Below are 26221 nucleotides of genomic sequence, written 5' to 3'. Positions count from 1 at the left end.
ACGATAGTGCGATCTCAGATAAAATGCAACAGAACCACTGTACATTTATTTCGAAGAATGAAAAAACTGTAAACAGTGGTCATAGGAGGCACAAAAGGATGAAAAAAAGACCGAGCTTATATTTAATCGTACAGAAAACGTTTAAAACCCATCATTAAAGAAAACACAAAGTGGTTTACTGAGACTGGACTACAAGTACATAACTAATGTGGAAAAGGAGTGAGAATGTTGGGGCTACTCGCCTCTTCTCTGCGCGTTGTCTGCCGGCTGTGGTTCCTGCTCCTCGAGCGCTTCCCGATCCTCTGGCGACGCCACATCCTGTTCCTCCCACAGTCGCTGGTGCTTGTCGCTGAAAAGGACTGCAACAAGAAGATAGTCTCTGAGAAGGATACGGACACGTGCAACAAAACAAATGCACAGTTTCACCGCGAAATTCTATGAGCAGACAGCACATCCCAGTAGCCCATATCATTCGCACAAACTAAGTTGACACTCGGCGCAGTGACTAATGGGAGCGGCCGTAAATCGAAAATACCTTTACGGTCTCTCCAATCAGTTACTGCACGGAGGGTCAACTTAGTTTTCGTGTGCAGTATCCACGACTGTCATAAAACGTACACTAATGACCATTAAACTTGCTACACCAAGAAGAAATGCAGATGATAAACGGATATTCATTGGACAAATATATTTTACTAAAACTGACATGTGATTACATTTTCACGCAAATTGGGTGCATAGATCCTGAGAAATCAGTACCCAGAACAACCACCTCTGGCCGTAATAACGGCCTTGATACGCCTGGGCATTGAGTCAAACAGAGCTTCGATAGCGTGTACAGGTACAGCTGCCCATGAAGCTTCAACTTGATGTCACAGTTCATCAAAAGTGGTGACTGACGTATTGTGACGAGCCAGTTGCTCGGCCACGATTGACCAGACGTTTTCAAGTGGTGAGAGAACGTTCTGGCCAGGGCAGCAGTCGAACATTTTCTGATGCAGAAAGGCCCGTACAGGACCTGCAACATGCGGTCGTGCATTATACTACTGAAATGTAGGATTTCGCAGGGATCGAATGAAGGGTAGAGCCACAAGTGGTAACACATCTGAAATGTAACGTGCACTGTTCAGAGTGCCGCCAATGCGAACAAGAGGTGAAAGAGACGTGTAACCAATGCCACGCCATACAACACGCCGGGTGATACGCCAGTATGGCTATGACGAATACACGCTTCCAATGTGCGTTCACGGCGATGTCGCCAAACACGGATGGGACCATCATGATGCTGTAAACAGAACCTGGATTCATCCGAAAAGATGACGTTTTGCCATTCGTACAGCCAGGTTCGTCGTTGAGTACACCATCGCAGGCGCTCCTGTCTGTGATGCAGCGTCAAGGGTAACCGCAGCCATGGCCTCCGAGCTGATAGTCCACGCTGCTGCAAACGTCATCTAATTGTCGTGCAAATGGTTGTTGTCTTGTAAACGTGCCCATCTCTTCATTGAAAGATCGAGAAGTGGCTGCACGATCCGTTACAGCCATTCGGATAAGATGACTGTCATCTCGACTGCTAGTGATACGAGCCCGTTGGGATACAGCACGGCGTTCCGTATTACCCTCCTGAACCCACCGATTCCATATTCTGCTAACAGTCATTGGATCTCGACCAAGGCGAACAGAAATGTCGCGAGACGATGAACCGCAATCGGAAACGTGATGGTACGCATTTCTTCTCCTTACACGAGGCATCACAACAACATTTCACCAGGCAACGCCGGTCAGCTGCTGTTGGAAACTTTCCTCATGTAAGCACGTTGTAGGTGTCGCCACCTGCGCCAAACTTGTGTGAATGCTCTGGAAAGGCAATCATTTGCATATCACAGCATCTTCTTCCTGTCAGTTAAATTTCGCGTCTGTAGCATTTCATCTTCGTGGTGTATCAATTTTAATGGCCAGTAGTGCAATATAGTACGAGAGTGATGGAAGACACTGGTTGGGGTCTAGTCACCTTGGCTGTCCAGATTGGTTTCTGGTGGCGGGTACTGGGCGTCTGAAAGCCACACAGGTCTGAGGCAGCGAGCCACTGTAACATAAAAACAGGCCAGCACCACACACTCAACAGATAGTACAAACTGAACACTGCTGCTCCGTTGATGATTCTTCTGAATTTTATGAGGTAAGTACTTAGAAAACAATCAAGTAAAGCGTCTCTCTCTCTCTCTCTCTCTCTCTCTCTCTCTCTCTCTCTCTCTCTCTCTGTGTATGTGTGTGTATGTGTTTGTGTGTGTGTGTGTGTGTATGTGGTGTCTCGTATTAGGTTTGCTAATTTTCTTTTATGCTCTCAAAACAGATCACTTTTCTTTGAATGAAGGGTGGTCACAAGGGTTCAATTATCCACTCGAAAACAGTAAAGTTGCGTAATTAACTTGTTTGTATACAGGTACATGCAGTGCTATAGACACTGAAATCCGCATGCCACAATACCGTAGTACACCACCAGGGCAGCCAAAACAAAATGGTGTACTCCACTGATAAGATGTAGACCAGCAGGTAATTTTGTTTTGGCTCCACTGGGGACGTGCTACGATAGTGTGGTGTGGGGATTTCGGTGTCTGCCACCACTGCAAGTATATGATAACAGACACGTTAATTATATAACTACTTTTTTCGCTACGATAATTAAAACGTCATAACTGTCCCTCGTATGTGTAAACTATGGATGACTGTACGGTAACACCACCATAAATCAATGAATAAAAATTTTCAAAACGTTGCTTCTCACCTGGGCAAGAAAATCAGACTCTGAAAGCGATCACACGCTGTCACAGCGAGTCCATCTGCCGGTGTGGGCTTCCTGCAAACACATGAAGGCCTGACTTTTTACTTAGTCACTTATATCTTCCCTAAGCGAGAATCATTTGCACAATGTTTGGAAAAATTGTGTGGAATGTGTCAGTTTTCAGGCTATGTATACATTTTGTGCTCAGCAAACAAAGTACCAGTCATCCATTTAACACAAAAAAGGGCACTGGTCGCTTCGCAGCGCTGTATACGGCGTACAACTGGTACCATGACGTCATACGACGCTCAGCCAGTGACGTAAGTCACGGCAGCGAAGTGTTGTGTATGTGCCAGTCGGTCATATGGGGTCAGAACACTGAAACGGATCGACGTGTATAGGTGGCAAATAGAAGAATCGAGTTATCGTATTCAGATGTGCTAATGACTTCACTGTGAATGGAGTTGCCTGCTTTGTTACCTAACTCAACATGGAATACCTCCCGCAGTCACGTGAATCGGTATAAGAAACACTGTTGTAAAAAAATCCTGACCGACAGCGGTCGGAGGCGAGTGCCTTGTCAATGACAGTCGGTTTCAAAGCCGACACCAGTAGCTGCTGTCGTTGAACGCAGGTCCATCTCAACCGACACTCGAGCGAACATTGGGCACAGAACTGCATGCAGTGCACTTTTCGAGCCAGGCTACGCGCAGTAGGCCGTTTCTCACAGCAGCACGTAAAACTGCCATCCTTCAGTCGGCCAAACAACACAGACACTGGGCATTAGCTGACTGGAGGTCAGAACTCTATACAACAGCAAAGTACTCCAGTGGTACGTGAAGCGAGCTGTTAACCATGCGGAGCACAAGGCTAGGGGAACTATTGACATATTTCCTAATACACTACTGGTCATTAAAATCTCTACACCACGAAGATGACGTGCTACAGACGCGAAATTTAACTGACAGGAAGAAGATGATGTGATATGCAAATGATTAGCTTTCCAGAACATTCACACAAGGTTGGCGCCGGTGGCATCACCTACAGCATGCTGACATGAGGAAAATTTCAAACCGATTCCTCATACACAAACAGCAGTTGACCGGCGTTGCCTGGTGAAACGTTGTTGTGATGCCTCGTGTAACGAGGAGAAATGCGTACCATCCCGTTTCCGACTTTGATAAAGGTCAGATTGTACCCTATCATGATTGCGGTTTATCGTATCGCGACATTGCTGTTCGCCTTGGTCGAGATCCAATGACTGTTAGCAGAATATGGAATCGGTGGGTTCAGGAGGGTAATAAGGAACGCTGTACTGTATCCCAACGGCCTCGTATCACTAGCAGCCGACATGACAGTCATCTTATCCGAATCGCTGTAACGGATCGTGCAGCCACTTCTCGATCTTTCAATCAACAGATGGGGACGTTTTCAAGACAACAACCATCTGCACGACAATTCGATGACGTTTGCAGCAGCGTGGACTATCAGCTCGGAGGCCATGGCTACGGTTACCCTTGACGCTGCATCACAGACAGGAGCACCTGCGATGGTGTACTCAACGACGAACCTGGCTGTGCGAATGGCAAAACGTCATCTTTTCGGATGAATCCAGGTTCTGTTTACAGCATCATGATGGTCCCATCCGTGTTTGGCGACATCACGGTGAACGCACATTGGAAGCGTGTATTCGTCATAGCCATACTGGCGTATCACCTGGCGTGGTGGTATGGCGTGGCATTGGTTACACGTCTCTTTCACCTCTTGTTCGCATTGGCGGCACTCTGAACAGTGCACGTTACATTTCAGATGTGTTACCACCTGTGGCTCTACCCTTCATTCGATCCCTGCGAAATCCTACATTTCAGTAGTATAATGCACTACCGCATGTTGCAGGTCCTGTAGGGGCCTTTCTGCATGAGAAAATGTTCGACTGCTGCCCTGGCCAGCACATTCTCTCACCAATTGAAAACGTCTGGTCAATGGTGGCCGAGCAACTGGCTCGTCACAATACGTCAATTGCTACTTTTGATGAACTGTGATATCAAGTTGAAGCTTCATGGGCAGCTGTACCTGTACACGCCATCCAAGCTCTGTTTGACTCAATGCCCAGGCGTATCAAGGCCGTTATTACGGCCAGAGGTGGTTGTTCTGGGTACTGATTTCTCAGGATCTATGCACCCAATTTGCGTGAAAATGTAATCACATGTCAGTTCTACTATAATATATTTGTCCAATGAATACCCGTTTAAAACTGCTACACCAAGAAGAAATGCAGATGATGGCCAGTTGCGTATGTTAAATGTGTACTTTCCGGAATTCTAAATTTTGACGCAAAAGATGTAAAATGATGATATAGATGCAAATGATCATGATTGGGTGCATGTCTTGAAATTGAAGTCACTTTTTTCTCTCTGAGGCTGATGTATTGTTTGACCAAAATTGGTAGTTTTAATAAAGTGAGACAAAAATAATGTGTCAAATCATGAATTTTAAAACACATTTTAAAAGTTGTAAATGATTCTTCTTCTTCGTTTGCGTTATCCGGTTCCTGCACGGGGTCGACATGGTTATTACCAGAAGTGGCAGTGTGGTTGCCCTTGCTGCCCTTCGTCCTCTACCCCCCCTCCGCCCCTCCCGACCTAAGGGCTGTATCCCAATGGGTGGCTGTAGTGTTACCCATGTGAAAGAGCATAAATGATTTCCAAATATTCGCAGGTTGTGCAACTGAGGCGGGATGTGGGTACCAGCCCAGTATTCACCTAGTGGGATGTAGGATACAGCCTAAAAACTACTTCCAGCTTGCACAGAACACGGGTCCTCAGCAGTCCACTGGTCGAATTCGATCCAGAGCTGGCACACCTGTTCAAATCCTGGAATTGGTGTGCTAACATGCGTAACTGTATCTGGGTGCACAGACGCTGTAAACGATTGCTTCCTTAAAGTAATGTGGAGCAATTGTAGTGGCATAAAGGACACACAGGTGAGTAGAGCAGTGATGCAAAGTGGACTTACCAGCAGCAGCTGTAGCAGAGCAGGCCACGAATGGAGGCGCGACCGCACTGCCTGCAGGCGTTGCGGCGAGGTCCGCGGAGGGGACCGGCGCCGCCCACCGTCGCCCACGGGGCTGAGGGAGGCAGCGGCACCTGCCCCAAGAACAGCACGAGCCGTACACCACATTCCGCTACTCCTAGGCCTCTCTACGCAAGCGAACATGGGGAGGGCAAGAGGAACAAGCAATTAGTCCAGCAAAGCACTTACAAGAGGGGAGGGAGTGGTTATCGACAGAGTGCTGAAGGTGCATCCCCATCACGAGGTTGAGTTGGCCCCAGTAGGTCAACAGCACGTTTCAGCCAGAACAGTCTCCCATGCATTCGCCATCTACGCCTGGCAGTGCTTAAGTTTGGTGATTTCTTGTGAACCAATGTATCCATTGTCGCACTGCCGTTGGATATCAGGTACTTAGTGTGGTGTGCGTACCGTAAGACCTTCGGTACACACACCATCAGATTATTTGACTTGTCACTCTAACGAAGTAAGCGAGTGTCAGCAATATGTCTCGTGGTCTTATCGTGGCATGTTTATCTTCTGCCATTAGGTCAGACGATAGAAATGCCACTTGCACGCTTACAGTAGCAGATTGACGGTGACCAACTTTAATCAGAACTTGATTAACTTTAACACACATTTATTAAAATAACAAAAAGCATAGACATTATGTAACTTGATTCTGGATGCTGTTAACAATTGACAATCTCAAGTTCCTTTGGTCTTAGTACGTTAATCTTACTCTCACATATCTTTGATACTTTAGAAAGTGTCTATACATTTCTCTTCATGGTTATGTACAGGAATATGGTAATCTTATTAGGCGAAGACTGAAACTTGACTATAGGCTGGTACAGACAAATGTAGACTGGTGCAGACTGGTGCAGACAAATGCAGACTGAGTAATCAGAGATCTGTACACTCATTATAATACCTCGCACGTTCATGTATCACTGCGCGAGTGTGATCCGTGACGAGAAAAGGTTCTATGTTAGCAGCAATCTTATTGGCTGCATTACATATTAATACGCGGATCGGCGGAAGTAGAATTTGGTCCGTCTCTAAGGCAGCGCCATCTCGTAGTGCGGAGACAGACGAGCGCTGCTCCTGTGCTGTTGTGCTTAGCAGGGCGCGCTCTAGTGGGAAATTTGTGTATGTGCTGACTACGCGGAACTATATACACAACACTTAGTATGGCTATAATTTCTCCATAAATACCAAGTCAAGTTGAACTCCACCCACAAAATTTCTGACGTTCAGTGACGTTTTCTGAGTAATCTGGAATTAGGTATCTGCTGTCTCCTGTAGAATTTCATTTGATTTCGGACCTCCATTTACCTTTGTATTTTTTAAATACTTGAAATATACTTTAGTACCACAGACAGCATTTTTGAAGCCTTGCAGTTGAATGTGTCATTTTGACACACAAGCAGTAGTGACTGCCTCTACTACAGTGACTTGCACACTCTATATGATAGTACAAGCTTCTAACATTAAAATACTGACTAACCACATTAATTAGACAGTAGAATAATTGAGGCTAAACCCCCATTACAGAGATGTTTCTTTGCAGTCAGTGTGTCGATTTTCGTCACTAATGAAATTCTCATATTCACTTGGTACATCGTAAACACCATAAACACCGAGTCTTCAGCGTCTTTGGCTGGGCATAAATTACCCTTAATTTCGAGATGACCATGTGCATTATCAACACCAATGAGATCTTCTTGGGAGCTGTCCCAAGAACTCCAAAGTCCATTTCTCTATGACCTCACCGCTCTTATTTCAGTTCGAATTGTGAACCCAGCACAGATATAAAAGTACAGCTGTTTTCAATAGGTGTATGCAGCAGTGCCGGAGATCGCTAGTCACTTTGTGTTCCCTGCTTGATGGATCTACTTCAGTGATACAATAGTAGCGTCATGTGACCCATTGACAATGGAAGGAAATCAAGAGCACACAAGATGTTCGTGGATTGAGCTCAGTTCTGCCCAGACTGGTTGAGTGACTGATCTCACTCCACACACCAGAGCGCTGTCCACCCCATTTTCCCCAGGTCAAACTGAACTCAGCAACCTTAGACATACTTCGATTAGTAGTGGTTAGTAAGTCATATTACAGCAAACCTATCACAGACTCAGTGCTGAGGGCAAATTAAAGTTTCGTTCTTTATGATCCTTGAACAAAAAACATTTATGTTGTACATTATCTTCACTTACCTGTTGACTTGTTGTTGCATCACCTGGCTGGTCATCCTCTCCATCTGCACAGTTCGACTCCTCTCCTGCTTTGGCATCTTCCTCTTGCCCTGTCTCATATTCCTCCAAATCGATATCTTCTTCTACTTCTCCATATGGGTCTTCCTTCAGATCAACACCCACTACTGGTTCGACATTTGCCTCTGGATTAATTTCTGTCGTTGGTTTGACGCCTTCCTTATCTTCCCCAAAATTAACGTCTTTGATTTCTTCGTCTGGTTCTTTCTTTATTGGTATGTCAAATCCTTGGTCTTCCTGTTTCACTTCCACTGATATCATTTCTAGAGGTTTGACTTCAGACTTGACAGGATCTGACTTCATCGCATTTGAGTGAGCCTCAGAAGTTGCTTCGACAGGCTCGTGTGACGGAGGCTGACCTGCAGATGAGACTGCGCCCTCTTGTACCAGAGGTGGTGGAGTGCTCGGTGTTACTGGCCGGTGATAACGAGGCTCCAGGAAAGGCGAGGACCGACCAGAGGAGGGGACAGCCCTCTTTGTTGGCTTTTGGCGAGAGGGTTCTGGCTGGTGGCCATGAGTCGATGCTGGCTGAGGATTGCTTGTGGCTGGCCAGTACTGCTGATACACTATGGTCGGAGGATAAGCCTGTGGTCCACCGATTGTGTAGCATGGGACAGTCTGGAATTGGCTGGGCATGGCAACGGAGGACGGTGCTGGAGGATACCCCGCCTGAGGATAAATCCTCTCACCAGATCCGGAGGTGACGAGAGGGCACTGGTGACTGGGACTGGCCGCCATCCGTGGTGCATAGTAACCGTGACGCAGTGTAGATGTTGACTGAGGGTCAGTGTAATAGTAAGAGCTGGAAGCTGGAGACTGATGGATAGCAAAGGAGATCGGCTGCATCTTATGTTCTTTCCTGCAAAGATACAACCACATCGTAGGTCTGGGGTCCTGCTAATTGACCCTGCAAAGCTAGATACTACAGATACGATAATGACTGAATCACAACCATGAAACAATGTTAAAATTAATCTGATGATTTTTAATTCTATTCTGTAACTCTTTAAAATATATTTTCACGAGAGGAACACAAATAAACACATTTTGAATTTATAATATGTGACTTGATGGTCCAGTGAATATGAAGTGCGACAAATACAAATGTCGAGCATTTGATCCCTGGTTATCCTAGGATTTCATTTTGTCAGAGAAACCAGACTGAAATTACGGGAGTCGAATGGCATGAAAGGGAGTTATTGAGAAGGGAGTCAGACAGAGTTGTATCCTACCCCTTTGTTATTCAATCTGCACACTGAGCAAGCAGTTGAGAGAATTTGGAAGGGGAATTAAAGTTCAGGGAGAAGACATATAAACTTCGGTTATGCCAAGGGCATTATCGTCAGCAAGAGAAGGCGAAGGATTTAGAACATCACTTGGACAGAATGTTTATGTCTTGCAAACACCGCGTGAGTTGGTGCAGTGATTTGCACACTGGACTCGCATTCGGGAGGAGGACGGTTCAATCCCGAATCCGGCCATCCTGATTTAGGTTTTCCGTGATTTCCCTAAATCGCTCCAGGCAAATGTCGGGATGGTTCCTTTGAAAGGGCATGGCTGACTTCTTCCCCCGTCCTTCCCTAATCTGATGAGACCGATGACCTCGCTGTTGGGCCTCTTCCGCAAACAACCCAAACCAACTCTCTTGAAAACAGGTACTGTAATATAGTCTAAGTGAATCACGCAACGCTGAGAGAATTATATTAGGAAATGATTTCTTGAAAGGAGAAACATTTTAAAATCAAATGAAAACGTAACTGTCAGAAAGACATTTGTGGAAGTATTTGTGTGCAGGGTGGCCATGTATGGAAGTGAAACACGGGCACTAAATGGAACAGACAAGAAGAGAACTGAATCGTTTGAAATGTAGTTCCACATGAGAATGTAGATAGTATGGGTAGATCAAACAGCTAATGAGGAGGTACTGAATCGAATTGGGAAGAAGAGGAGTCTATGATAGAGCTTAATTGATTGGTAGAATTCATCCAGAGGCATCAATAAATGGTCAGTTTGGTAATAGACAGAAGTGTGAAGGATGTAAATTGTGCAGGGAAACCTAGGGCTGACTACAGCATGTAGGTTCAACTGGGAGTAGGTTGTGGTATTTACGTAGAGAAGAAAAAAGTTTCACAGATAGACTAGCACAGAGAGTTGCATCAAACTCGTTTCCGGAGTAAAGACCACAACATGGCACTACTTTCATCTCTAGCACTGTTTGTTAAAGTGAAAAACTGCCATGCTACACCATGGTTCAGAGACCATATTACAACTCAAGGTCAGCCTATAACTGCTGGATAAATCAGTTCAACAGTCAGGGAAAGGCCAAGTCATACAACCCCAGCACACCTAAGCCCAATGAAGCACTGCGTTGTTCAAACCAATCTTTAGGTTGACGATAGCTTTACTCTATGCCAATGACAAAATTACGCCAATCGTAAGGGCATGGTGGGTAAAAAATCTGTTAAATATTAATATGTAGATATTAATATAATTAAACAAATAAACTGAATTATTGTTTTTATTTTGCTGACTGAAATAAACACTAACACAACATGACAACACACACTTTTATTACTCATATTTGAAAGTTTCGAGCGCAGACAATGTAACAGTATTATTAAAACACAAACCTATGTTCAAGTAACAATCTGCAACAAACGAATACGATTTCAAAACACTTGATATGAAAACAAAGTCTTCCTCTATCCGCAAAGGCCATCTGGGCACATATAAAGCAAACTCAAGAGTTTAATCATCGTTTAGACAGAAGGTACACAATCGACAGGCTGTGTGACCGAAACTGTTGTGACCACACGTTTTCGGTGTGGACGAGAAATGGTTTGAAACAAGTGATTGCATCAAATGAGGCAGCCTGCCTACACTGTTGTTGAAGTAACCAAGTTTTAAAATGCTACTGATAATTCCTAACATCATTGGAGACAGCAAGAATAAACTCAAGCAAGGCGCTACTTCACTCCGAAATTCAGGATGTTGAGATATCCTTGAATTTTCAGGTATTGTAATAGCTAGACTCAAACATGACAGAGCATAGAGAAATCTTTCAAAAAAACAAAAACAAAAAAATTAACAACTCTATTAGGAAATTGTGCAGTGGTAGTCTACCTATCAGAATAACTAGGTGCTGGACTTTTCGGTAGACCTAAAAAAATTGACATAAACCGAAATAGGTACTGACATGAAACTCAAAGTAAATAGTACAATGAAGCCGTATTTGCATCAGTTGAATTCAGTGGTAGGCCGGGACGGCGCAAGAAATAAAAAGAAGACTTGCTCATCAGAAATGTCACAATTCGCAATAATGGAGGGAAAGTCATTGATTAAAACAGAATTGACATCTGGTGTTCCATAAGGAAGTGTTTAGGCCGTCTGTTGTTCCTTCATGGAACATTAAGTATAAAATTTCCGCTAAGAAAGGCGCCAGCTAAGAATTGATTATGTCTTTCTGTAACTACACTATTAATTTTACTGCAGTTGTTGTACCGATTTAGTGTATGTGCTTCAACTGTTTCAGATCTATCGTGAAAGATGACAAGGTGCTCCAACCGGCTAGGGGCGTCGGAGTTAGATGGACGAAATAGCAGTCCAACCGGCGGCAAGCGAGGTCCCACGATGTTTTACGTAAGCCATTCCCAGGCTATTCCTTTGATTAAAAATAAAATAAATAAGGTAAAAAAGCTGCTCTTATAAAGTTTTTCTTTTTTTTAAAAAAAAAAAAACATCGTCCTATCTCTGGTAGTGATGGGAGACTGTTATGAAGAAAAGTTGTACGGCGATTAATAGGAGTGAGCATATATAATGAAAAAACTATTATTTAGTTTCAAAACGCTTCGAGAGTTAATTTTCAAAGGGTGGACGGATAGTATGAAGTTTTAAGCAAAGATTCTCACACTGAGAGCTTACAGCAGATACGAGCGTTCCTAGGCGTGAGCTATTACGATCGTGAAGTATGAAACAATATCTCTGACTTACCGAATTTTACTCTTGTAAATTGCAGAGTAATCTAGTATATGTAGATGTAGATGAAACATTAAAATGGCCTGGTGTGCTTTTAGTAAAGTGAATAGGCACGGACCTTCGCAGAAATTTTCCCAAGGAGGGAGGGGGGGTGGGGGGGGGGGGGGTCGGGCGTCAAGACACTAAAATTGCCATTTTTGAAATAAATGAGGTTTACCACGCCACAAAAATTAAATTTCGTAGATGACGCAAAAACTTGTTATATACCAGAGAATTCGTAGATTTATACTCAATTTAAGTTTTAAAACTCTGATGTCTGGTTTCTCAGAGGGGGTGGAGGGTGGGGGTTGATATTCAGTGCACCTTGTTGTAGTTATTCCACCTCCCCCCCCCCACCCCCACCCCCAAAAGAAACATGCATACTCGCTGCGGACGCCTATGTAAATGTGGTATTCAAAACTAAGTTTCCAGTGCATGTTAAATGCAAAGTTTTATATCAGTCCGTATTAAAAGATTTAACTTGACACCAATAGGGCATGTGCTTTTATTGTGGGAGCCATAAAATAACTTATGAGTTGTTCAGATGGCAATCGTGACCGGCGTGTTGGGAATTAGTAGAAGCAATAAGAAAAGAAACAAATTTGGAGTAGGAAACAGAGTGGAATGAAAGATGTAATTATAACTAATGAAAATTGAGTGGTGCTAGGAGACAAATCGAGGGGAACGAATGCCAAATGGAGTGAGGAAGTTCTTTGCTCGATTATTAGACATAACAAAAGACCTAGACTATAATTTTATGAAAGTTGGGCAAAAAACATGGACGCACAAAGCTGAAGTAGATAATGCATAGAATATGGCAGAGGAGGCCTTTATCTAGCAGTGGATGTGAAATAGCTAATTATGATTCTTATGATGATGATATTTAGCTAAAGTGTAGGTAATGATCTAGTTTGAGAAATAAGTCTTAAAATGCAATGGATATATTTCTATTTGAGCATGAAAAAAAAGTCACTAGAGGAGTCCCACAGGGCTCAATTTTCAGTCCACTCCCTTTCCTTATATATGTTACTGACCTTCCACTTAACATTCAAGAAGCGAAATTCGTGCTTTTTGCAGATGGTACTAGTATTATAATAAATACCATTAGACAAAAAACAACAGAAGATGTGATAAACGATGTTTTCTATAGAATTCTGAAGTGGTTCTCAGAAAATGAATCACCCAAAAATTTGAAGAAACCCTCTTCATTAACAGCAAATAAGGTTAAAGAATATATACATTGAGAGGCCAATGTCAGAATTCCCAGATTTGTGAACAGCAGTCGACAAGAGATTCACGAAATTGCATCACACATTGCTCAAACTGCCTGTTTCTGAGCGAAAAAACTCATATGTAAAAGCATATCAATATAAATAATGTTTTAATACTGGGAACATTTAGGATGAATCGTTCATCAGTGTTGTGAGGTCGTGTGATGTGGTTGAGGGTTCTGCAGTGGGAACTAGAGAAAATAAACGATTTAGAATGTGACATCAGGGGCCTCACAAACCGTTTCCAGTACATCTCTAGCCACATAAGAGCAAGCATTCCTACAATGGCAGAAATATTAATAAACTCTAAAGATGGGGTCAATCCATTCTGAGTCAAGCATTTTGGCTAAACCTATATCTCTTGAGGTGGGCTTCTGAATGATTTTAGTTTTAGTTGGATGTCCATCCACACAGTCCTGAAGTTTGGAAGTGCAATGACCAGTGGCTAAACGACCATAGCTTACAGTGCAATATCAGCGAGTAAAAGGATCTAAAAATTGGTTATCTGTGCTCAGCTATCAGTTAATGCATGAATTATGTTTCTACATTATTTCTCCAGATAGGCCTATGAACAGCTACAGTTTCAGCTGGCTGTCTAAATTATTTTCAACATACAGTTTATGAGTGCCATGGACAGCATGATACTCACGAGAAGGGTCTAGTGTTACTGTCTTACAACATGGTGCTGTCGTCCAAGAGACCCCAATAAATTGTCATGAATTTTGATCCATCGTTTCATTCATGAACTTCATAATAGGTTCATTAGAATTAAAGATATGTCACATTTGCATGAGGTGGCCTTACCTCTGTGCTGTCTTGTAGGTGGGTGGCTGTCCAGCGATATGAGCATACGTAGCAGAGTGCCCAGCTTGTTGAGCTTGAGAAGTGGAGAGTCCTGTAGCTTGACCATACATAGCAGAAGCTCTGGGAGCTTGAGAGTATGTAGCAGGAAATCCAGTAGCTTGAGCATAGAAAGCAGAGGATCCAACAACTGGTACATAAGCTGTGAATGCTATGGCAGCTGGTGCATACGTAGTAGAGCTTCCAACAGCAGGAGCACTGTGAGCGTGGGGTGCACCTCTGACAGTTGCACCGCCTTCACCAGATGCTCCAGCTGGTCTCCATTGATGTGATGTCTGACGTGACCTGCATGCAAGGATTTGAAATCTAAGCACACTGAACGGATATTGTATGGAATAATGACAGCATGAATTGGCGCCAAATGAATGGGTTGCATTACTTATTGGTGTAGTATGTGCTGTGTCGCTGTTATCTATTGAATGCGTACTAGAGAAAGTGCCACGTCTTTTCCAATCTGTTAACTTATATTTTGCTTCCAGCCCATGGAAAACTGATGTACTGCCACAAACATTTGTATCAAATGTTTAATAGGCTGCACACCATGTAGTGGAAGATGTACAGTGTTTGGGCAGAATAATATGCTCTTATCAGACAAGAATAATCACATATCAGCCTTTCCTTTTTGAAAATAGCAACTCCACAGTCACCCAATTTTTGTTCATTTCCAGTTCACTTTTGGTTTACTGCCTCATTATCAAGCATTGATATACAGAAATAATACTTTGAGACTGAGCGTCAGTGTAAAGATACAACTTTCATAAATTATATTATGACAATATTACAATGTCATTTATGTAATATGCACAAATCAAAAAAAAAAAAATGGCATCACCTCAGTTCTCAGAAAAGACGTAAAAAAAATGGCATCACCTCAGTTCTCAGAACAGACGTTGACCGCGGAGATTGTATCACAGACACAGTCACTTTGACTGTCCAGAGACGTTACTAAACCCACCCAGAGATGTAAACAACCAAGCATGAGCAGCGCCTATTAGACGGAGGGGTACGACAGCCGATCAGTTCCAGTCATTCCATCCGGAAGCAGGTACACGGCTCGTGTTGTCTATAGTTCAACCATAGGCAGTCAATACCGCTATTCGATCGCGTCCGAATTGTTGCTTTGTGCCAGGAAAGGCTCTCAACAAGGGAAGTGTCCAGACATCTCGGAGTGAACCAAAGCGATGTTGTTCGGACGTGGAGGCGATACAGAAAGACAGGAACTATCGATGACATGCCTCGCTCAGGCCGCCCAAGAGCTACTACTGCAGTGGATAACTGATACGTACGAACTATGGCTCAGAGGAACACTGACAGCAACGCCACCATGTTGAATAATGCTTTTCGTGCAGCCACAGGAGGTCGTGTTACGACTCACACTGTGCGCAATAGGCTGCATGATGCACAACCGCACTCCCAACCTCCACGGCCAGGTCCATCTTTGCAACCACGACACCATGCAGTGCGGTACAGACGGGCCCAGCAACATGCCGAATGGACCGCACATGATTAGCATCACGTTCTCTTCACCGATGAGTATCGCATATGCCTTCAACCAGACAATCGTCGATGACTTGTTTGAAGGCAACCCCGCCAGGCTGCACGCCTTAGACACACTGTTCAGTGAGTGTAGCAAGGTGGAGGCTCCCTGCTGTTTTGGGGTGGCATTAGGAGGGGCCGACGTACGCCGCTGGTGGTCATGGAAGGCGCCGCAATGGCTGTATGACACGTGAATGCCAACCTCCAACCGATAGTCCAATCATATTGGTAGCATATTGGCGAGGCATTCGTCTTCATGGACGACAACTCGCACCCCCATCGTGCACATTTTGTGAAAGAGTTCCTTCAGATTAATGACATCGCTCGAATAGAGTGACCAGCATGTTCTTCAGACATGAGCCCTATCGAACATGCCTGGAATAGACTGAAAAGGGCTGTTTATGAACGAAGTGACCCACCAACCGCTCTGAGGAATCTACGCCGAATCGCAGTTGAGGAGTGGGACAATCTGGACCAACAGTGCCTTGATGAACTTGCAGATAGTATGCCACGACGAATACAGGCATGCATCAACGTAAGAGGGCGTGCCACTGGGTATTAGAGGTACCAGTGTACACAGCAGTCTGGAACACCACCTCTGAAGGTGTCGTTGTATGGTGGTACAACATGCAATGTGTGGTTTTCATGAGCAGTAAAATGGCCGGAAATGATGTTTATGTTGATCTCCATTCAGGTTTCGGAACTCTTGGAACCGAAGTGATGTAAAACTTTTTTGATGCATGTACAATAGGAGATGAATAGTTAAAAAGCATAACTTGTAGTTTAGGTTACAAATAGCTACATATTCTGGAAGCAAACAGCTATATTTCATCAGAGAAATAAAACCAATATGGAAGATCTGAAGGTGACGAACCTCTCAGGAAGGAACAATAATTATAAACTACTGATTTTTGTCGACAAATTCACGTGCATTCATACACATCAGCTATATTTCACATAGACATTTACTTTGCACATTTAATTTATTTCAGACATGTTTGTTCACATATTTCGTTTATATTCTTAGCGAATTTCTCCCTGCAGTTTCATCTAAATCTTGGTTCTCCATTGTTTTATACCATACAGCTCCAAGAGAACATTAAACGTAATTGTGGTATCAGGTCACATGGCATAATATATATGTATATTATTGCACGTCACCTAAGTACAGGCCTAAGAACAAGAAGTAAATACTGACAGGTGGCTGTCAAACATTTTTACAGGTCACCCCCTTTCATCCCCATCTCCACCCCTAGTGACAGAAGGGTTTCTTACTGCCACAGTATTTTTATTTACATAATGAGCGACGTATGTAGCAAAATGGGTTGAAATTGCTCCTACAGTTCCTGAGCAATATCTTCCACTCAGCCTCCTGACACATGCCCTTTGCCATAGGGCTGCTTTGGGTGTCTGTCAAAGTAATTTTTTTCGATATAGCAAGTCATCTGTCTGCCAAGTTTGGTAGAAAACGCACGAGGCGTTACAAAAATACGCCAATATGTTACTGTCTTTCCAGCTCTTGCGCCTCTCCCCCACCCCAGGAGTGTAACGTCATAAGGACTATTATCAATAACCCTAGTATCCCCAAAAATTATTAATTCGATGCTAATATCTGCCTTCATCGAATACTTTTACCTATTGTGGATTCTGCATCCAAACCTTAGCACCACCTCTGGAGAGGTGGTAGTAACACATAAACCTTCAGGTACGTGCACACAATAACATCATAATCGGATCAATAATATAGGAACACATAGAAGACGAAAAAACAAAAATAATATTCATTATTTTTTACTAGATACAATCTAAATTAATGTATAATCGATGTTTGTTTTTCAGGGCAAATGTTGATTCATTGATTTATTTATTTATATTAAATGTTTCACAATTAATTGATGAAAACAATCTCTTTAATGATGCAGAAATTTAATCAATCTGCCATGGTAACTGCACAATTGCCTTAGACATACTGAATTATTTATTTTCTGTATTTAATTTCTATATTTCCGTACTTATCAACAAACTTAAGGTTACCAGTCAGAGTACCTCACAGAAACATCGTTTTGTCAGTTAAAATTAACAATGTCATACCAGCTCGATGTCATTGGAAAACATACAAACCAGTTTATCTTTAATCAGTATTGAAAATGATATCCATATTGAAATTAGTGACATTAGCAGGAATACTTCAAAAATACGGGGTCTTATGTACGTTAAATCTTATCAATTAGTCTTCTGAATATTAGGACTGAGTCAAGCAGTTAAGCCAACTTCAGTATCAGTAGAGGGTGCTGTGGGGAACTCTGATTGGTTAGAGCTGTCTGATGAGTGCGTAGCTCTAACAGAGAGAAGTGAGAAGTGCTACCGGACACAGCTAGTGTATGGTATTGGTGGGCCTACTTACAGGTCGAGCGGCTGGGATTGCGGATGCCTGCCTGCTGATGATGACGCAGCAGCTGCTGGCGCTGGTGCTGCCGCCTCATAGTGAGCTCCGGCACCTGGCATGGCATCGGCAGCCTGGTGCGCCGGCTGGGGAGCCCTACCCACCAACAGCAAGTCAGTCAGCTTGAAAACATTAACATTTCTCAATGGTGGCAGCTGTGACAAAAATTGGTGGTAGCAAACGAAATCACCATTGCTTGACTTCACTACTGTGTGTGTCACGTTGTAATGATGGCCAGGTATGGAGTTTCCCACGAGGTCACCGAACACTGCGTTCAGAAACACAACCGAAGGGATGCAACAACTCGTTGCATACTGCAGTGCCACATAGGACACCAAAAATTCCCTTCAGTAGCACAGTTACAATATGGTGTCAGTTGAGATAAGCTGGTTTAGTGTTATCCTTATGTTGGAGAGTTTGACATTACAGCCGAGACAGGAATAAATCTGGGGTAACAAACGCAACAAACAAAGAAATAATATTCGAGGATGAAAATGTAGTCTACTGCAGCAGACCTGGCTTGCAGATGTTGTTGTTGTGGTCTTCAGTCCAGAGACTGGTTTGATGCAACTCTCCATGCTACTGTAACCTGTTCAAGCTTCTACATATCCCAGTACCTACTGCAACCTACATCCTTCTGAATCTGTTTAGTGTATTCCTCTCTTGGTCTCCCTCTACGATTTTTACCCTCCGTGCTGCCATCCAATACTAAATTGGTGATCCCTTTATGCCTCAGAATATGTCCTACCAACCGATCCCTTCTTTTAGTCTTCTCCACAAATCTATTCAATACCTCCTCATTAGTTATGTGATCTACCCATCTAATTTTCAGCATTCTTCTGTAGCACCATATTACGAAAGCTTCTATTCTCTTTTTGTATAAACTATTTATCGTCCACGTTTCATTTCCACACATGGCTTGCAGATATCATCTGGAAATGCACCACTCCTTTTCAGAATGGTTCAAATGGCTCTGAGCACTATGGGACTTAACATCTATGGTCGTCAGTCCCCTGGAACTTAGAACTACTTAAACCTAACTAACCTAAGGACATCACACAACACCCAGTCACCACGAGGCAGAGAAAATCCCTAACCCCGCCGGAAAGCGAGAACGCTACCGCACGACCACAAGCTGCGGACAGTCCTTTTCCAGTTCTATTATATTCGTTAATGGAGGCAGTAAAAATACTTCTGATTTTTACTTTTGCCTCCGTCACATCACTCTTGGCTGCTTTTTCCCACATACTGTCCACAATTCCTGCAGTGGCTGGTCCCTCAAACTACAATACAGAAATTAAGCAACAATATGAAGTCGCTATTTCTATCGTTCCAGCTGTGGAATTGCAACTGCCAACAACTTTGTTAACCTTTTTCAGTAATTATCAAATACGCAATCAAATCTGCGGCAGAGAGCTGATTATCCCAAATACTATCAATGGGGGGCAGTCCAATTGCGGTACTTAACAGGTGGTGAAGGCTTGCGTCGACCCTAAGTAAAGCCACTTTAACTCGTAGTGGAATTGTAGAAAATCCTCCCACACAAGCGACGCCACGGAAACCTGGCTGTTCATACGTGCAACTCCAGTGCCTCTCCAGTATGCCACTAGCAGTGGCGTCCCTTTAGTTGCTTGTTTGAAAGTAGTGTTGTTCTGTTTCTGTGCGTCATGTTTTGAGTAAAGCTGGACAGCATCAGCACACTTTTGTGGAGACAAGTTGTCGACAAGTGAACCCGACTGCTGTCTGTAGTGGCCACACATAAGCATTAGCACCTATGAAAACTCCCCCTATTCTGCCAACGTATATGAGCAGACATACTCCCCCCTCCCCTTGCCACACTATCACCTCAGATGCACAACTGTAGTTGTGTACCCCCGATGATGTCAAGCATTCAGTGTAAAGGTACTCTACTGGCCATTAAAATTGCTACACCAAGAATAAATGCAGATGATAAACGAGTATTCATTGGACAAATATATTTATACTAGAACTGACATGTTATTACATTTTCACGCAATTTGGGTGCATAGATCCTGAGAAACCAGTACCCAGAACAACCACCTCTGGCCGTAATAAAGGCCTTGATGCGCCTGGCCATTGAGTCAAACAGAGCTCGGATGGCGTGTACAGGTACAGCTGCCCATGCAGCTTCAACACGATACCACATTTCATCAAGAGTAGTGACTGGCGTATTGTGACGAGCCAGTTGCTCGGCCACCATTAACCAGACGTTTTCAATGGCCAGGGCAGCAGTCGATCATTTTCCGTGTCCAGAAAGGCCCGTACAGGACCTTATCCTGCTGAAATGTAGGGTTTCGCAGGGATCGAAAGAAGGGTAGAGACACTGGTCGTAACACATCTCAAATGTAACGTCTACTGTTCAAAGTGCCGTCAATGCGAACAAGAGGTGACCGAGACGTGTAACCAATGGCACCCCATACCATCACGCCGGGTGGCACGCCAGTATGGCGATGACGAATACATGCTTCCAATGTGCGTTCACCGCGATGTCGCCATACACGGATGCGACCATCAGGATGCTGTAAGCAGAACCTGGGTTCATCCGAAAAAATGACGTTTTGCCATTCGTGCACCCAGGTTCGTTGTTGAGTACACCATCGCAGGCGCTCCTATCTGTGATGCAGCGTCAAGGGTAACCGCAGCCATGATCTGCGAGCTGATAGTCCATGCTGCTGCAAATGTCGTCGAACTGTTTTTGCAGATGGTTGTTGTCTTGCAAACGTCCCCAGCTCTTGACTCAAGGATCGAGACGTGGCTGCACGATCCGTTACAGCCATGCGGATAAGATACCTGTCATCTCGACTGCTAGTGATACGAGGCCGTTGGGATCCAGCATGGCGTTCCGTATTACCCTCCTGAACTCACCGATTCCATATTCTGCTAACAGTCATTGGATCTCGACCAACGCGAGCGGCAATGTCGCGATAGACTACAATCCGACCTTTATCAAAGTCGGAAACGTGATAGTACGCATTTCTCCTCTTTACACGAGACATCACAACAACTTTTTACCAGGCAACGCCGGCCAACTGCTGTTTATATATGAGAAATCGGTTGGAAACTTTCGTCATGTCAGCACGTTGTAGATGTCGCCACCGGCGCCAACCTTGTGTGAATGCTCTAAAAAGCAAATCATTTGCATATCACAGCATCTTATTCCCGTTCGTTAAATTTCGCGTGTGTAGCACGTCATCTTCTTGGTGTAGCAATTTTAATGGCCACTAGTGTATTTGTGATGGAAACAATGGAGCAAATCCGAGAGGGTTGCATTGTGAATAAACAGAACTGTGCAAGAATCCTACGTATAGCACACACGCCAAGTTGACGAAACCTTTCATAGGATAAAACCACTTCGTCTTACACTTGGCTGATTTGTTCTTGAGTACGAGGTTCACCCAAAAGATTATTATCATCATCTCGAAAAATAAAATTAGGTAATTAAGTTTCTGTTTGTTTGCAGGAATGTGTTTCCATACATGCTAGACATTGGAATTTCTGTGCCACAGCACCGCAGCACTCCGCTAGACTTACCAAATCTAAATGACACAACCCATTGACAAAGAATATATCATGCAAACATACGACTTTTTCTGATGTATCCTATCCACCGTTTCCTACCTGTACATGTTTACCTTGCGACCAAAACTATGCTGCTCTGTGTAAAAATATTTCAGGAGTTTCCACAGTGGGTCATTCGTAATAAAAACACCTTCGCAAATAAAAGTGACAGGATCACGACATTTAATTTTATTACATGCTGTATTTTACTCTTCGAGATGAATCTTCTATCGCTGTTCGCGCCCTCAAATTCGCCAACTGTTTACACTTTCAAGTGGATACAGGAAGCGCCACTCAGAGAGGCACAAAAGTACTTACTCGTAATCTATAGGAGTCCTAAGACACGCGATGGCATCTGGTGCATCACTGCTCCTGTCATTCATATACCAAGTACTTGTGGTAACCATGTTGTAATGAAATGCACCTATTATTTGAGAGTTAAACGATGCAAGACAGTATTAAGTGCTTGATCACTAAGAAATGAAATGAAGTGTCGGGTGGCTAGGGGCTCCCGTCGGGTATACCGGTAGTCTGGTGGAAGTCTTTTGAGTTGCCGCCACTTCGGTGACTTGTGAGTCGATGGGAATGATACGATGATGATGAAGACAAAACACCACCCAGTCCCTGAGGTGAGAAAATCTCCGATCCAGCCGAGAATCGAACCCGGGCTCCTTTGCACAGCTTTTGGCCGCGCTGACCACTCAGTTATCGAGGCCTGATCTCGATGGTGTGATCAGAATACAATGGCGACAAGTAAGCACAGAGTATTAAAAATAGTGGTGGGACTATCTACTGAGCTGAAGAAAATAGTGATGTGATTACTTCCTCGTCACAGAAGAAACAGAGGTGGGAATACTATCTTAGCAGAAAAAATAGCGGTGGAAATGCTTACTGAGCAGAACAAAGTAGTGGTGAGTGTAGTTAGTGAACAGCGCAAAATAATGCTGGGAGTACTTATCAATCACAACAAAATATTGCTGACAGTACTAACTGAATAGATCAAATTAGTAATTGGGTTACTTCCTGAGCAAAACGAAATAGTGACGGGAAAACTTCCTGGGCAGGAAAAATAATGGTGACAGTACTCAGAGAGCTGAAGAGAATGGTGGTGGGAATTCAACGAAATAGTGGTGAGAATAGTGAGTGTTGGGAGTACTTACAAATTTATGTGACGGTCCTGCGAAAGCATGGTAGTTGCCACCTCGACTCGAGCTCAGTTAATCGCCATGAGATCTAGCTGAGTAGGAGCACTGAGGAATACTGATGGATATCTGTTTACCATTACCAATACATCTGTAGATTGGGGCCACTCTTTCGGTCAGACATGACATGGATGATACACGCAAATGATTTATCGGGTCTAGTAGGACTGCCGGCGCTGTTGTCAACAGAAAAGCCGCTCTCGAGAGCTCTGCCTAACAGCCGACCACCACACTATTCATTTAATTAATCATTCACATACGTAGGTAGCAAGTGATACTCGATCAGTATCTCTAACTTGGAATTACGTTCTATTAACCAAACAAAATAAAGTACATGATAGAATGAGACTACTAGCTCGCTGTACCTGCGAACTAAATTCCATGACCGTAATCCGTCCTATTTTCACTTTCTAAAATCCTGTTGGACCTTCACTCCACCAACGTTTGAGCATTCAGCCCCATACTCTGTGCTAAATTGACCTCCATCACCTATACTACGCAGCAACAGCTGTAACTGGGCAATGAAGGACACTGGGAAAGACACTGAACTCGCATTAGATGTACGGCACTTTATATCCTCATCTTGCCAGCCGGCTTTAGGTTTCCCTTGGTTTCCGTAAATTACTTAAGAAGATGGTTCCTTTGAAACGAACACTGTTGATTTCTTTCACTAATTGCAACTTGTTCCCCGTTTATAACGACTTACTTGTCAACGGGGCACTAACCCGGGAATTCTTTCCTTCTTCGAACCCTCCTTAAGTTTCCACATCTTTTCAAACACATAGAATACGTTCGCCTGACATACAGCCCTCATAAACTGTAATCTTAATATCCCATTGTATCCGCTACACTTTGTAAGTTGCATTGTACGTATATCAGTACATCCCGCATTTCGTTTTCTTTTCCAGATAAATTTAAGAGCATTTCCGTCCGATATTATAGGATGATCTCTGAAATGCATTAGTCCTCTCAAATGCAACCTACCCAACATCCCGCAACCCAAATGAAGGCTTCAATCCTCGCTCCCCGCCCCCCTCCCCACCCCCCCCCCCCCCAAAATCTCCATTTTTGCTGAAAAGCGTGCCCCCCTTCTAGAAACGATGCTTTATCCATCAGTTCCTTCGCACATCAGTTTTCATGTAGAAATCACTCCAGATTCACATTCAGATAACACAACTACAAAGCGTTGCCAGGTGCGATCAAAACAGGAGAAATAACTGGACACTATGAGTCACACGCTGTGACCGAGCGGTTCCAGGCGCTTCAGTCCGAAACCGCGCGACTGCTACGGCCGCAGGTTCGAATCCTGCCTCGGGCATGGACGTATGTAATGTCCTTAGGTTAGTTAGGTTTAAGTAGGTCTAAGTTCTAGGGGACTGATGACCTCAGAAGTTAAGTCCTATAGTGCTCAGAGTCATTTGAACTATTTATGAGTTACAACATAGGGGAAAGCTTTAGCAGTCTATTAAACTGTTTAAACCTATGAAGCAGCAAGAAGTAGAATGAACGCTTGAAATCTGTAGTGAGGAAGGCGAATGGCACACTTAGTTCTACTGGAAGCGTTCTGGAAAGTATAGTCTGATTAACTTTTCGTTGCTGGGGTTCAAGGTCATGAAAACTTTTTAAAAAAGACAGCATGGTCTTCGTTTACTATAATAAACTATATTTCGTAAAATCCACTATTGTAGTTTGCACCGCGCGGCCATTAAGAAACCTAGTACTAGACAATATTCGCAGCATTCCACTTCAGTATGGCCACACAGCGGAAACTGCAACAGTGGATTTTATGAAAAATAGTTCTTATCTTAAAGGTAGACCATCATTTCTTCTAACAAATGCTAGTGTACCTATCAAGGAGGTAAGAGGCTGGGGGGCTGGTCTATCGTTTTAAACCGGAATGTGTCAAGCGACTGGAAAATTACGCGAGTGGCTGCCGTGTATAAAAACGGTAAAAGAACAGACAAGCAAATTACAGACCAGTATCCTTAACATCTGTTTGTGACTGAGTTCTCCAGCATATTCTATGTTCTAAGATGACTTGAACAGAATTGCTACTCGGTTTGATGATCGGGCACTTTCACTAAATGTGGAAAAATGAAAGTTGATACAGATGAGTAGGAAAAGCAATCCCACAATGTTCGAATACAGAATTAGTGGTGTGCTGCTTGACCAGTCATGTCGATTAACTGTGTAGCTGAAACGCTGGAAAGCGACATGAAATTTAACTAGCACGGGAGGCAGATTATAGGGAGCGTGAAAGGTCCACTTCCGTTTATTAGGAAAATTCTAGAAAAGTGTAACTGATCTACAAACGAGACCGTGTACAGAACACTTACGCGACCCATTCTTGAGTACTGCTTGAGTGTTTGGGAACTCCACCTGGTCCTATAAGATGAGAGATCGTATCAGTTCAGAGGCGTGCCGCTAGATTTGTTATCGGTAAGGTCAATCAACGTTGCACTGTTACGGAAATGCTACGTCAACTCGGATGGAAATCCTTGGAGTGGTAAAGACGTTCTTTTCGCGAAATGCTGTTAAATAAGTTTAGAGAGTCGGCTTTTGCGACAGACTGAAGACCGATCCTCCTGCCACCAACATAGATATCGCGTAAGGACCAAGAAGACAAGAGAAATCAAGTTACGTACACCAGAATAGAAAGAGTTTTCCACCTTTGGTGCAATGAAATGTCTATTTTCTCTTCAACGTTTTTATACTTCCATGAAACTCTAAAGTCGCTGTATCTCAAAGCTAGTTGGATGTGGCTTATGACTATATCTCTCCGACCCCTTTACATAATGGTCCTATCACACTTCCCTGTGCCAATCTGGATATTACCTTTACATCTGTCGATTTGTTCCATTAAGAGATTAAGAGCGACATGTTGAGTTCTATCTGCAAGGAAGTCTTGAATCCAGTCGCAAATCTTCTCTGACACTCCATAACCTCGTATTTTTTTCACTGAACGGCAGTGCGGGAAGACGTCAAATGCTTTCCTGGTGTGAAGGAATCAACCTGAGCGCGCATTCTATGGATCTCATCGAGGAACAGTGCGAGCTGAATTTCACAAGATCCCTGTTTGCCGAATCCATGTTGACTCTTATAGAGGAAATTTTATTTCTCCAAAAACTTCATAATTCATGGCATAAAACATGTTCCATAATTCTACAACAGACTAACGTCACGATATAGGTCTATAATTGTGTACATCTGCC

General features: G+C 43.6%; 1 protein-coding gene across 1 annotated transcript in view; it reads right to left on the bottom strand.

Annotated features, from left to right (window-relative positions):
- Window positions 1–234: 234 nt before the first annotated feature.
- The window catches only part of LOC126335722 (uncharacterized), a 48863-nt gene continuing 22876 nt past the window's right edge, over window positions 235–26221 (bottom strand). Inside the window, exons 3-8 of the mRNA XM_049999177.1 lie at window positions 18190–18324; window positions 14193–14534; window positions 8047–8962; window positions 5795–5979; window positions 2783–2854; window positions 235–379 (exon numbers count right to left, since the gene is read on the bottom strand). Coding sequence (XP_049855134.1) covers window positions 235–379; window positions 2783–2854; window positions 5795–5979; window positions 8047–8962; window positions 14193–14534; window positions 18190–18324 — 1795 coding nt within the window. The remainder of the gene's footprint in view (window positions 380–2782; window positions 2855–5794; window positions 5980–8046; window positions 8963–14192; window positions 14535–18189; window positions 18325–26221) is intronic.

The sequence above is a fragment of the Schistocerca gregaria genome, chromosome 2 (assembly GCF_023897955.1).
Source record: "Schistocerca gregaria isolate iqSchGreg1 chromosome 2, iqSchGreg1.2, whole genome shotgun sequence".
Taxonomy (NCBI): Eukaryota; Metazoa; Arthropoda; class Insecta; order Orthoptera; family Acrididae; genus Schistocerca; species Schistocerca gregaria.
This window is presented reverse-complemented; position numbering and strand designations above follow the sequence as displayed.